This window comes from Aspergillus affinis (genome assembly GCF_023601865.1).
Source record: "Aspergillus affinis strain CMG 70 chromosome Unknown NODE_33_length_288726_cov_88_254756, whole genome shotgun sequence".
NCBI classification, from domain to species: Eukaryota; Fungi; Ascomycota; class Eurotiomycetes; order Eurotiales; family Aspergillaceae; genus Aspergillus; species Aspergillus affinis.
The window spans coordinates 227,579-241,096 of NW_026515814.1; the positions used below are offsets into that span (position 1 = coordinate 227,579).

Sequence of the window (13,518 nt, forward strand, 5' to 3'; positions counted from 1 at the left end):
TTCGGTAAATCCTCGGCAGTCCAATCCCAAAGCGGAAGGCGAGACTAATCCAAATCAGGAGTATCCCAATTGAGAAGGCAGTCACCCCGTGACCTCGGTCGTACATTCCTCCGAGGCTCCGCCCGTCAGCTCACGTGCCCAGCCCTTTGTCAGCGGAAGTATACGCAGTCCGATCGAAATGCTCGAACTTGACTCATCTTTTGTCTCGCACAATGCGCCTTGAACCCGCCCCACATTCTCCGGTTGACTTTTAGAGCGTACTGCCTGCGCTCTCTAGTTCCTGGTCATGGAGTTCTTCAATTTCGAGGCCGCCTCGATCGACTCAGGCGCTTATTTGGTTGATGCCTCAGGCGAGGCTTCCGGTAAGACGCCTTCCGCAAACACGCCCGGGGCGGACGCGTGCACCTTGTAGCTAAACATGCCACTAACTCGGACCTCTTAATCCCAGGAGGGAACATTAATGGCCCTGGAATCAGTGAACAGTCAGCATACATCAAGGACGTCGACCGCGGCTCTGTTGATGCATCTGACTCTGAACACCAACCGTCCGTGGCGATAGACATTCCGACTTCGGAGCCTCGGGACATCTGCTTCCCGCAGCATGATCAAATCTCCCTATCCAGCATAGAGAATGACGACCAGGATGTCGACTCTTCGGGACCGGGCAAGAGAAGCCGCGCACGACTGCCAAAGCACGCAGTTCGGGTCTTGCGCAGCTGGTTGGCCAATAATTCAGATGATCCCTACCCCACGGGGGCCGACAATCTCTATCTGATGGAGAAGACGGGTCTGTCAAAAACACAGATTCGCAACTGGTTGGCGAACGCCAGAAAACGGAAACGCTTCCTTAACTCCTCCGCGTCCTCGGACGTGCAGTCCCACGAAGCCTCCAGTGGTCGGTCGAGCTTGGACAACAACTTGTCTTGGACACCGCTGGAACGATGGCAAAACTCACCCCCGGAGGATGAGCCCGCATCGCTGTCGGATGTCTACCAAGCGTTGGTTGATCGACCCAGCGACTACGAGATGGGATCGAACCCCGCCGTGGGCTCTCCGTCCGAGGGCTATGCGCATCGCAAGTCCAGCAGCATTTCGAGTTTTAATAGTGACTTTAGCATGACACGCGCTGCATCCGCCCGCAGCTCGGACTCGAATTACTCCTCGGCCTCGGATCTTTCGCTTTCCGGCCTCTTCACGGATCACTTATCTATCGGTCCGCGCCAGTCGCGACCACGGAGCAAAAGTCGACAGCGATATTCGAAGCGCCGCAGCTACAAGAAGAAACCGGCCGAGGACAAGGTGAAGGGAAAGAAACAGCGACCATTCCGATGCACCTTTTGCACACAGACCTTCACCACAAAATATGACTGGCAGCGACACGAGAAGTCCATCCACTTGAACCTCGACCAGTGGGTTTGCGCTCCCCACGGGGCCACCATGGTAGTCAACGAGGTCACTATCTGCGTCTTCTGCGGTATCACCGACCCCGACCTGGACCACACCGAGTCTCACGACTATAGCATCTGCCAAGGCAAACGCCCACAAGACCGAATGTTCAACCGAAAGGACCATCTTGCGCAGCATCTGAAGCTCACGCACAGCACCGAGCTGCAACCATACATGGACAGCTGGTGCGTATCGACACAAGAGGTGCGATCCCGATGTGGCTTCTGTGACTCGGTATTCACCACCTGGAAAGAACGCAACGATCACCTGGCCACCCACTTCAAAGCCGGCTGCGATATGTTCCAATGGCACGGCGACTGGGGATTTGAGCCCCAGGTCCAGGACCTCGTGAAGAACGCGATGCCGCCGTATCTCATCGGCGAGGAATCCGTGACTCTGGAGCCTTGGAGACCGACCTTCCTCCCGGAGGACTCGCAACTGGCGTTCGGGCACAATTCGTGGGCGAATAACCACCCCGAGGCGTTTCAGCTGCTGCACGATCACCTCGTCGAGTATATTATCCGGCAGAAACTGAACGGGTTTTTCCCGTCTGACCACATGATTCAGAACGAAGCCCGGAGACTCGTCTACGGGAGCGAAGATGATTGGGATCAAACCTCAGCCGACAATCTGGTCTGGTTGAATATCGTGAAAAACGACACTCGGATATATGCGGTTGGGAATCTCCCTGCCGACGCTCCAGTGAGCACTCATCCGTCTTGATGTCTGCCACATGAACCAGAGGGACTGTTAATGACTATATTTGCGTCCTGCGCACATCCCTGCCCCAAGGGATCGGATATGTTTTTCCGACACAAAGGATATGGCTACAGGGCAGAGTGATCTGAGTAATCTTCAACCGGTGGCAACGAGCTCCATGCATACTCGACACATCACGTGCATTCTGACGGAACTCTAAATACGAGTTCTTCTGTACTGACGAGCTGCTCACGAAGTTCATTCTGTTGAATCTCACGCACTGGAATAACTATCTACACTAAAGCATTTTTCCCTCGTCGTCAGCATCCAGTTAGGCAAATAAAACAAACGACCTTGCTCCTCCAAACATTCCTAACAATGACCACGAGGGGGAAATCCTGCCGTTGGAGTCTCTCGGTCTCGATAAGTGTGTTCGGCCCAATACATGAATCGATCAACGTCGGTGGTGGTGGAAGCCAGTCCGAAAGAAACACGAATTGCCCCGGCGGATGACAGGCCGACTAATCTGACATAATCGTCCACCGATATCGTCTTCGAAATGCGATAGAGAGGACGAAGCGCCTGCATGCCGAGGCCAAACGCGGTCTCACCACCTCCTGGGTTGCAAAAGCAGCCGGTGCGCAACGAGATTCGCGCGGCGGCTGACTCGGACGCCACCAGTCGCTCGTCCACCACCTTGCCTGTAACGTCGATGAAATTAAAAGCCACCGTGCTCCCACGCGACCTATTGTCCTGTGGTCCATAGATTTCAATCATCTGTGCTCCATTGGTGTGGCGAAGGCACTTCAGGCGGTCCAAGAACCAGCCCGTCAGACAGCGCACCCGGGTCTCGATCACCGCCACGTCAACGCGTGTTAGCCAGTCGAGTCCGAAATGCACGTCGGGAATGGACAGGAAATTGGGGGTGCCATCCTCGAACGCGGCTTCATCCTGCGCCATAGTATGCCAGGGTATGCCGACGGTGACGGCCGACACTGTCCCTCCGGAGAACCATGGACGCGACAGCCGGGCGATAGCATCGCGACGAGCGATCAGACACCCCACACCCGTCGGATATCCAAACAGCTTGTACCAGCTCACCATCAGAAACTCGGGCTGCGGGTTCCCGTCCGAAAGTTGCAGCTTTTTTGTGGGTAGGTAAGCGGCGGCGTCCAACAGCACGTCGTAGCCGCATTTCTGCGCCAGGTCGACCCATTCCAGCGGATGACGTACCCCACTGAAATTGCTCTGCGCGGGATATGCAAAGAGACCACGCTTACGATGGCTATTTTTCGTGGTGTCTCGCTTCCAGGGCCACCAACCTGCAAGTGCTGACAGCAGCGCTGTCGGGTCGACCCGCAAGTCCGGAGCCTGGGTGGGGACGTACACTGTGCGCGCATGGTTTCGACAGGCAAACTCGCGGATCCCATTCACCGAGTTGTGGTTGTCGAAGGTGAGAACGAATTTCGAGTTGCGCCGGAAGGGATATGCTTCGCCCACCAGGCGCGCGGCACCGGTTGCGTTCTGCGTAAAGATGACGGTGTATTTCTCGGGTGAAGCATTGAAGTATTCGAGCACGCGCATGCGCGCCCTCTCCACCAACTGTGTCGACGCCTCGCTGGTGGGATTGAGCGAGTGCGGGTTGCTGAAGAGCTGGCTGGTCAAACGGGCCTCGTGCTCATGGTATTGTGCTTTGGCGGCGAGTCCGGCGCCGGTGTAGTCCAGGTACAGATGGTCTTGCTCGTCGAGGTAACTGTACTCGGTCTCCCGCAATTTATCAAGCACCACGGTGCTCTGATACTCGGGGTAAGAGTCCAGGATACCACCCATGGTCCTGTGACCGACATACTTTTGCTCGGCGGCACAAAGGACCGCCTTCTCGTCTTCAATAGCATGAACCATTATGATAGCAGGGATGCTGAAAGGTTTGAACAAAGATGCCTGTCCTTCGCATCAATGAAGGCAGTGGGATGGAAGGAATTGCTTTCAGATCAGATCAAAGTAGAAAGAAAGACTGCGGCTCTTATACTCCCAGGGAAACCATGACCCCTGCTGATTCTGTTTTCACTTGAGGAACAAAGACTTCCTTCACCTCCTTTCCTTTTTTTTTCACTTAAATTTTATTTTCATTTTTCATTTTTTGCTTAGCTTCCTAGCTTTTTGGCGCCAATGGTGGAAGATTCCGGTGTCTGTTTGGAAAATGGAGAGTTCCATTTTCCTGATAGTGGATTCTCTCAATCCCCCCTCCTTCACCACGAACGCACCGCCACTTGACCTACCATGGAATCACATCTCAGCCGTAATCTAGTTTTTAGTCTCTCCAGTCATCTGAAGCGAAGGCCTCGCAATGGTTTTCAACCCCTGCTAGGAACTATTCCCGAACAGGCGGTGCCGCAGGTCTCCAACATCGATTGACCTCGTCGGATTGGTGTCCCTTTTCCTCCACCATCAGACTAGATAATCAGATTGTTCTCTTTTCTTGGAAAACAAACGTCTACCATACCTATCCCGGCAGGTGAACAATAAGACGATGCGATGCAATGGCCAGCTGGGCGCTGATCCCGATCGCTCGACCCTCGTCCAATCCGATTCCCCAGACGGACGGCGGGGAAGATTGACACGAAGGGGACGCAGCGCCTGGTCTCGCAATCTAAGCCCTCTATCCTAAGTGGATTGACCTCGTCTGGTCTAATCCCGTCTTGTCTAGTCTGGTTCTCATCCATCTCGGCCTGAACTGCTACGGACTAGAACGAACCTGTTCGTCCGCTTCGGCGCGTGCCATGCCATGCCATGCCATGTCCTCCTCCCCACTTCATAAGCGCTGGGCGAGATTCAGCTTAAGGCAATCCATGCTGGTCAATCATGTCCGTTGATTCCATCTAGGCTGGCTGGACTAGCCGTGGCAATGCGATTGTTGTACCCATGTCTTTTCGTGCCTCTGTCGGTGTCTGTGCATGCTATCGTCATCTTGTCGTCTTGTCATCTTGTCATCTCGTCACTGTGGCTGTCGCCCGTTAGCGTTAGCTTTCTTGATTTCTAATCCCCCCGCCTTAACTCCGTGCACAGTGTTTCGTTGGTCGGATTTCGGTCTCCATGCGCTGCGATGCGATGCAAAGGCATAGGCACCGTTCGGATCAACGCTGATTGATTACTTGTTCGTGGGCAGTTTCCTTTCGAATGGGGTCTAATCCAATCACATCGCTTGACTTGCCTCAGGTGAGAACGAGGTTTGAGAAATTCTTGGCTATCACAGTCTTCTTTTCTTTTCTTTGCCTTCTGGGTCCCCGGCCAGGGTCAGGACCTGGTCGGTCGGTCGGTACCGGTACCTGAATCTGGACCTGAACCTGAACTCGGATCTAAACCTGCTGGATATCAACTCGGCGTTCGCACCGATCATGTCAGTTCGCTGAACATAGGCATTGACAACGGCATATGATAGAGCCAAGCCAAGGAACAATGCGCCATGACGCGCTGAGCCGAACTGCCTTCTCCGTCGGCCACGAACCGGTTTACGGCTGTGTCGGTCCATCCATCCAGCTGAGTCGACGTACTATTTAAATCTAGGAGATCCTTTGAACTAAAATCTGGCTGAAATTCTGAGCCCCTCGGCCAATGACCAACCGTCGCCGTCACGCCGCCATAGAATGCAACTTCGGAGGGGTAAAAGATCGAGCGAACCCCTCCGCGCCAGTTGCAAATCCATGCACCACGACCCATAATTGCCCCCACTATCGCGCGCATGTCCGATAGCCTCAGCTCGAGATGGACGGAGTACAGTTAGACATATGGGCAGGAAGGGGCCGGATGGAGCGGATTATTGAATCTGAGATTGTAGATCGATCGGTCTAGTGATCATCTAGCAGTGAATTGACGTGTAGATCCCAAGTGTTACATGCATACGTATAGTGAAGGACGAAAAGTCTATACAGAAAAGAAACCCGGAAATGACCGAACGCAAAGTCTGCGATAAATCAAGAAAGTCAGAGAAAGAGAAGCCTTCGTCAGATCATGGATCATCAGATGGCTTGAAAGAAAAAAGAAAGGAAAGGAAAGGAAACCGAGAAAAAAGAAAACAGACAGAAACCCCCTGATCCCCGATCCCTGCCCTCCTTTTCACTTTCATTCACACTTTCACACTTCCTGCTACCTTTCTGTCCGGTGTACATGGTCCATCCTACCTTCATCCTACCTTACCATCTACCATCTTTTCCCGCAACGATACTTTCCTCATCAGCCCTAAAGTCCAGCAAAGTCAAATTACAATTCACTCCCCATACCGATATTTCTTCTTTCCTTCACGCCCTGTCTACTATTCACTGCCATTCCATCACAATCACTTCGTATCCCCACTCCCTCCCTGCATAGACTAGACAAGACAGGGAATAAAAAGCCCTAACACCCACCGTGCATCATCACCACGCTATCCAGTCACTGTGCGACACAAACATTCACATCTCCGACTGATTCGTGATGGTCGTGAATACCTCCAGAATACAACTCTGCAGGGTGGTGGACTGTGCCGTACATGTACATGCACATTAGGTCGAGACGGTGGGATGGGTTAGGTTGGATTGAGTTGAGTTGGGATTCGGACTGAGTTAACTGATGGTTACTTTTTCCTTTTTTGATTTCCGCGGGTCTGTCTGTCTGTTGCATCTAGTACCACACCGTCCATAGGGACCGTAGGAACCGTGGGAAAGGTAAGGTAGGATGGTCAGGGGAAGGCTTATTTAGAGATAAAGGAATATGCTTAAGAGTGACAGCCAGGCCGGGGCCGGTAGCTTGTCTAAAAAGGCGGGTGTGGCTAGGTAATTGACTTTTCTTGAATTCTAGTTTAGTTTTCTTTGTTCTGTCTCCGTCCCTCCCTGTCAGGAGAAATAATGAAGTAAGCTAAATATCGAGATGGTGAGATTCATTCACGTTTCCATCCGGTGACACCATACTCTCTGACTCTAATAGGCTTGCGGAATCAATCTTTGTCACTGATTGAATAATCTGATATCGGATCCAGATGCAGAGGAAATTACAATTCCAACGCCGCCGGATCCGAAGCCATGTCTCGTGATAGTGAAGGCAAATGCACCTCGACGGATTCACCAGGGTCTGTCTGGACATACGTTCATCCATACATACCGAGGTACTAGATTCACCTGACATGATATTTTAAATAAGACCTAGATTCGGGCTGTTGAGCAAGAAAGCGGTGAATTGGATCTAGATGTCGAGAGGGAAGAATGACCCGCCGGCAGGGCTGCGTTGTCTGGACGAGATCTATTCGATGACAGTTCAATCCAATTGATCCTGCTGTGCTTCTGTCTATATACTAAACAGTCTATATAGTGTAGATTTCGAGTTGCTAGTATGACAATGTCGATATTTGAAATCGCCGCGGAATTCCCCTCGTCTTTGACATCAGGTCCGCTTCTACCTATCCAGATTCATGTCAAGTTCAACAATCTAACGGGGACCAGAACATGACAATACAGTTTTCTTTTCTTTTCTTTTCTTCTAGAAGGAGATCAAGCAAACGCATATCATCATCCTAAGAGAAAGATTGTGCTTAGTCTTAAGAGGCAATGCACCTCACTCAAGATATCAACGCACATTTCGAAGAAACAATGATACATTAGGTACGAATACCATTTATACCCAGTTAAATGAGTGAGAAAAATAAAAGCTCCAATAGGTCATTTGGGACATTGCCAACGCATATACTAGGGTATAATGCAAAGAAGCGCCCTTCCATCGCCAGATCTGGAGTTTTTTGCGAGGCACGGGGAATTCGATGACGGTTCTACTGTTGGGTAACTATGAACTTTCATTTGCGGTCTTTCTCAAGATCATCTCTCCAAAGAAATGAACAAACTCTACAGGCACAAATACTTCGAACTATCTCGATCGTGGATCTTTGGGCTTACATGGTACCTGATATAGAAATCATGTAGACCTTCCTCGAGTCGAACATCTTTCCCAATGCGTGAATGTCTATTGAGAATGTATAGCTTACAAGCTAGCGATACGAAAGGAAATGAACTAAAAATACATCTAGAGGGTTAGTATCCCAAGTCAGTCAACCGGAAAGTGTTTATAGTGTGTTCAAACACTACAGATTAACTACAGGGTCCCAGAGATGGAGGCTATATATACATGATGACATCCACCAGAGTAGGTATATGCCATTTCACAATCTGAAGAGGATGTCGAGCGATGCCATGTCTGTCCTATAAAGCTGAGAAGAGTGCTACCAAGCAATCCAGAAAAGACTGCCGATCAGTCGCATAGAAAATAAGTATAAGATTAAAGTTGTGAGCGTGTAACCATCATAAACAGACACTACTGCTGTGCACATGCACAGGCCATGGGCTATTGACAGGCAATTAATAGCGATGTCATCAGATGCGACGTACCATGTACTTCCTGATTATAGTCTAGTTATATATAATCAGTACAGCTTCTACTTCTAATTCACGAAGACTGTTCCTTCCAACGCCCCAGTGTCGGAAGAGGTCATGTGATCACTCACAAACGACCACCACCGACACCAAGAACGCCTGTAGCACAACACACGACAGGCCCGACCGAGACGAAAAGCTCACATGATCATGAAAGGTAAATAAATTATATATACGAGGGAGGTCTAATCGAATGCGTTGAAAATTATGTATATATATGCAATAGATGCGAGATAGGGTCCTAACGAAAGCCCTCGATTAAGGCTGTCTGAACGCAGCTCTATATAGGGCTGAGGTTTTGTAGGTCTAGCCCTGCAACTGTGAGGTGGTTTTTGTTTCGCTTTCCAAGAGACGAGGGTATATTTATATATGTAGAGAGTAGGGTATGCAGAGAAGCTGACTGGGAGGTCGGTATAGAGAGGGTCGTCGGATGGAGAGGTCGTAGTCGAGGAAGAGTGCTGTCCGAGTCAGGTTGCGTGTGGAGTGAAGAGGGCAAAGAGATACAATCGCTAATGTCTCAAGATCGCTCATTAGTATGCGAATATGGACGATCAGAGAAGCGAACGGTACTAACCTATACAGGATTATATTGGATATCATCACGTCTGCCGTAATACTTGGCCAGAGACCGGTCTCCGGTCGTGGGAATTGGCTTGGCCAGCCGCAAGGCCCAGCAGATGCAGTACTCGATGGGCAGAAGCAGACACAGGACGCGGTTGCCCAGGTAGCAAAGGGAGACGGTGAAGATGGCCACGACGGCGTCGAGCCAGTAGTGGTTTGCGGTGGCGACGATCACGCTGAGCACGAGCAGCGGGTAGACGATGGCGAGGGTGATGTACATGATCTGCTTCCAGGCGGCCCGGCGCGTGGGTCGGCCGTAGAATCGCTGCAGGATGCCGGAGTGGTAGAGGAAGGTGCACCCGATGACGAAGGCGTAGGTGAAGTGCAGACTGGGCATCGCGGCGAACTGGTTGATGGATTTCCCGCCCACCCAGACGCTCTCGGCGTGATCCTGGCGAACGGTATCAAAGAATCGATAGGACTCGGGCAGCAGGCGCGGCGGCATGCAGGGATAGACGCAGAAGATGATGAACGCGGCGAGGTTTCCGAGTGTCATGGTTCGGCGGGCGACGGCGAACGTCTTGTGATCTTCGGCGGCGTAGTAGTACCAGGAGAGGAACCTAGAGAATACGATGATCCATGTGAGCTTCCCATCCCATCCACTGGTGCGCAATGGCTGGGCACTTACAGCACGGTTCCCGGGATATGCACGAGCGAGTAGATGCGGTTGAAAAAGGTCATGAAGCCCGGGTGGTACTCCACAAAGTAGTGCTGAAAATCGGCCTCCTCGATGCTGAAGAAGAAGCTGAAGAAGGACTTGTGCTCGAACTCGAGGATGCTGACGCCGTGGTTCTGCGCGACCTGCACCACGCCGATCTGGGCCGGCGACAGCCACTGCGACGTAGCTTTCGTGACGGAGTAGAAGAGATAGTTGACGGCCCAGTAGAACATTTCGACGAGGAAGGGGAATTTCTGCAGGAGGCGACTGTGGACGTGGTGGGCCCAGCGCGAGGAGTCGGGTGTGTCGATGGTGATGCCGCACACCGTCTGTGTCTTCCCACACGAGCCATTCTCCGCATATCCCTCGTCGTCCGAGTAGGGGTCGTTCAATCCGGAGGTCTTTCTCGATCGCAGGACACTATAGTTTCGACGACGATTCATGATGAGCGAGCCAATCATGATGCTCACGACAATCTGCGGGCGAGAAACGATGGATGATTAACATAGGGACGATCGTTCGGGTGCTACCAACCGAGTGAGGACTTACAACGGGTTCGAGCCATGAGTGCGACGCGAATTGAGGCTTACCCAAGTCGGGCTGCTGGGACTGCGACGCGGAGGTCGCCATGATGTGATGCTCGAGAGATGAGGGAGGGGAGAGGAGAGGGAGAAGACGCCAGAGCTCCGGCAGCCAGCAGATTTAATTAGAATCCCCGATCCAAATAAGAATAAGAATTCCCCTGATCTTTGGAACCAATCTAGCCTGGCTCGAGTTAGGAAGGCGAAATGACAATACGTAACGAATTTGGACCCATTTAATCCGGGCGCGGGGGGTCCACCGATACTACTAAGTGCTAGGTCGTAGTAGTTTCAGTTCTCCCATAGGGCGTATCGGCCCTGGAATGCTGGATCTTTCGTTCGCACGGCTTGACGAGTCGTGATCCGGTTGAGTGTTGACCAAGGGAGGAGAACAAAGAGTCAAAAGGGCAGCCCCGGCCAGAAGATCAACGTGATCAGGCGAGTTTTATATGGATCTCGACGCAGACTCAGCCACGGACGAGTGACCAGCGCCACTCTTGGACACAGCGCTCAAGCCGCCAGACGGGGAGATATCCAGAGTCCGGTATCGAGATTGGTTGCTGCGTGCACCGTCAAAGAATCCTCATGGAAGCCAGTCGTCCAGTCTTGGGGAGTGGAGGAGCATCGAGGTGATTATTATTTGTGACTTTTCATTTGAGACATTCCTCTTGGTCGGACATGGGACTCCCCTGGTCTCAACCGACTCCACCGTTGGGGACTTCCGAACCAGAGCATCGATCCTCTTAGTCAGCGGAGGCAAGCTGACCGAGTAGTTATTACTGGATAGAGAGTAGGATGCGAGGATAGCGAAAACGAATACGATCAGGCTGGATCTCATTCGTTCCTACCGGTGCCAGTTTGCCAGGGCATCGCCTCAGCATACCTCCAAGGGATCCTGACTCTCGAGTATGCGCCCATAGGCATACTCCCTATACGGAGTTATGCACTGGACAGACGGAGTAGACAATCGATGTCCCCCTGAGGCATCCCTTGCCTGTCTTGGCGCGTAAATACCGTACGGACCCGTCCCGACTCAGTCAGAGGGGCCGCCCGAACGGTCATCGATCGCCTGCTTGACTTGCCTCCTTGGGAAGTACAGACGTGGCTAGCTCTGGATTAACCCGATCAGGACATATAAAGGTACTAGCGCATACACGGTGGCATCGAAATTTTGCCCCTGGACTCTTGGTCTCAAATCTCTGCCTCGTATTCTCTCCAGCGTTGTTGTGAGAGCCTCGTCTGGCTTAACGCCTGACTGCAACCCTGAAACGGTTTTAGCCCCTGCCAATATCATCGCTTCTTGGCTTCAATAACTAGCGGTGAGCTTGACTGGCCCCTACTCCGTACGAAAGACCCATGTACTCTTCCGCTGCATACTCGGAGCAGAACAGATTTCTACGGAATACACTCGATCAACTCTTGTTAGAAGTGAGACAGAGAGTCGCCTGCAAGTATTTGAGTATCTGCTCGTGTGCGCTGCCGATCTGATACGAGTAGATCAGAGTTTATTCCCCTGAGGCAAGCCGGCACGTGCTGTGTACTCTCATCTGGCCTTTGTAGATCCGCGGAATACTGCAAGTCTGCAACTATCCCTTTGCCTGCGCTGGTCGCGATTAGCGGTAATTTTGAATTATGTACCTCTATTGGTCAGTTAGCTTCACCGCATCCATACGAATTAGGAATAGTCTCATACCCTCATATTCGCACGCATGTTTATTCTATGAACTAGAACGCGCCTTACGCGTGGTAATCGCGTCTTCATATATCGTGGATTCCTGGGGTTTGCCTCTGAAAGAGGTTGAAGAACCCCTATTGTATAGCTCCTCTATTGCTCTATCTAGTGCTTCTCCAACTCATCCTGTTTCAAAGAAGGAAGAAGCAAAGCAAAATCTAACACAAATACTTCGCGAGATACCCCAGTACCAAGATGTTCTGTTTGAGCCTCTTGAAATGGCTGAAGCTTTCCCTCCTACGGTCAAATTGCCAGATGGAGTGAATATTGAATGCCCATACAGCCTATTCTCTTTATATTATCTGAAGAACTGATTACATCATTATCATCTAACACCAACAAATATGCGAAGGCTAAGAATGCGGGCCAGTCTGGACAAGAATGGCATGACACTACAGCTTCGGAGATCAAGACATTTCCTTCAACTCTAATCTACATGTGGGTTCATATATCTCCTAGCGATGAAGATTATTGGCGGACTGATGAGGAGCCAATTCATATGCCTCGCAGATTCATGGGATTAAAACGATTCCAGCAAATTAAGCGATTCTTTCATGTTGCGGATCCTGATCCAGAGGCCAAGAAGCTATAAGGCTTAATCTTACACCCAATCAGAGGTGGTGGTATAAGCTAGAGCCTTTTGCATCCAGACTTCGCGAAGCCTATTCAAAATGCAGTCTCTATTGATGAGACAAAGATTCGCGGCTTTGGGCGTTCTCAGCATACCTTCAAGATGCCAAATAAGCCAATAAAGCAAGGATATAGGCTCTTTGCTATTGCTGATCAAGATTTTTTTCTATACTGGATATGGGCGAGTCGCCATAAGTCTCTTGTTGAAGTTAAAAAGCATGAGGCTGGAAATTTAACTCTAACTGGATCTATGGTTGTTCAACTGGCGCAAGAAGGCCTGCTATCACAACACAATAACTATACGGTCTATATGGACAACTACTTATCAACTATTCCTCTATTCCGTCATCTTCGGCAGCTTAGGATTGGTGCTTGTAGTACTACCCGACCAAATGCATCTAAAAGCTATTTCCAAAAGCTCTTCATATGCTAAAATATTCAAAGAAGATTCAACCATGGAATACCCTATACGCAGCTTCCGCAACTGATGAATCTGACATTGATTCTGTGCTATGCATTACATGGCAAGATAATAGCATTGTTACAGCTTTATCAACTGTATACACTGTACATAAGCCAACTGATTGGGTTACTCGCTTGCGTAAACGCCCCTCAAAGACCTCAACCAGTGCAAAAGTTGCCTGTAAGCCTTTTGGTGACCAGCCTACCAAGGAACTCCCAATACCCCGGCTATGGGAG

The 13,518-nt window shown here is 50.9% G+C and overlaps 3 protein-coding genes across 3 annotated transcripts; 1 reads left to right on the forward strand and 2 right to left on the reverse strand.

The window, feature by feature from the left end:
• Positions 1 to 286: 286 nt before the first annotated feature.
• Positions 287 to 2,169, forward strand: KD926_006431 (homeobox domain-containing protein; the record flags this gene model as incomplete). The annotated part of the gene is made up of 2 exons (XM_053099415.1): positions 287 to 362; positions 449 to 2,169. 2 exons carry the CDS (start codon positions 287 to 289, stop codon positions 2,167 to 2,169), a joined length of 1,797 nt encoding a protein of 598 aa, XP_052956866.1.
• A 348-nt stretch (positions 2,170 to 2,517) lies between these two features.
• Positions 2,518 to 4,047, reverse strand: KD926_006432 (PLP-dependent transferase; the record flags this gene model as incomplete). The annotated part of the gene is made up of 1 exon (XM_053099416.1): positions 2,518 to 4,047. The coding sequence occupies one exon, from the start codon at positions 4,045 to 4,047 to the stop codon at positions 2,518 to 2,520; it is 1,530 nt and encodes a 509-aa protein (XP_052956867.1).
• Positions 4,048 to 9,171: 5,124 nt separating this feature from the next.
• Positions 9,172 to 10,506, reverse strand: KD926_006433 (phosphatase PAP2 family protein; the record flags this gene model as incomplete). The annotated part of the gene is made up of 3 exons (XM_053099417.1): positions 9,172 to 9,778; positions 9,847 to 10,352; positions 10,426 to 10,506. The coding sequence occupies 3 exons, from the start codon at positions 10,504 to 10,506 to the stop codon at positions 9,172 to 9,174; spliced, it is 1,194 nt and encodes a 397-aa protein (XP_052956868.1).
• Positions 10,507 to 13,518: the final 3,012 nt, after the last annotated feature.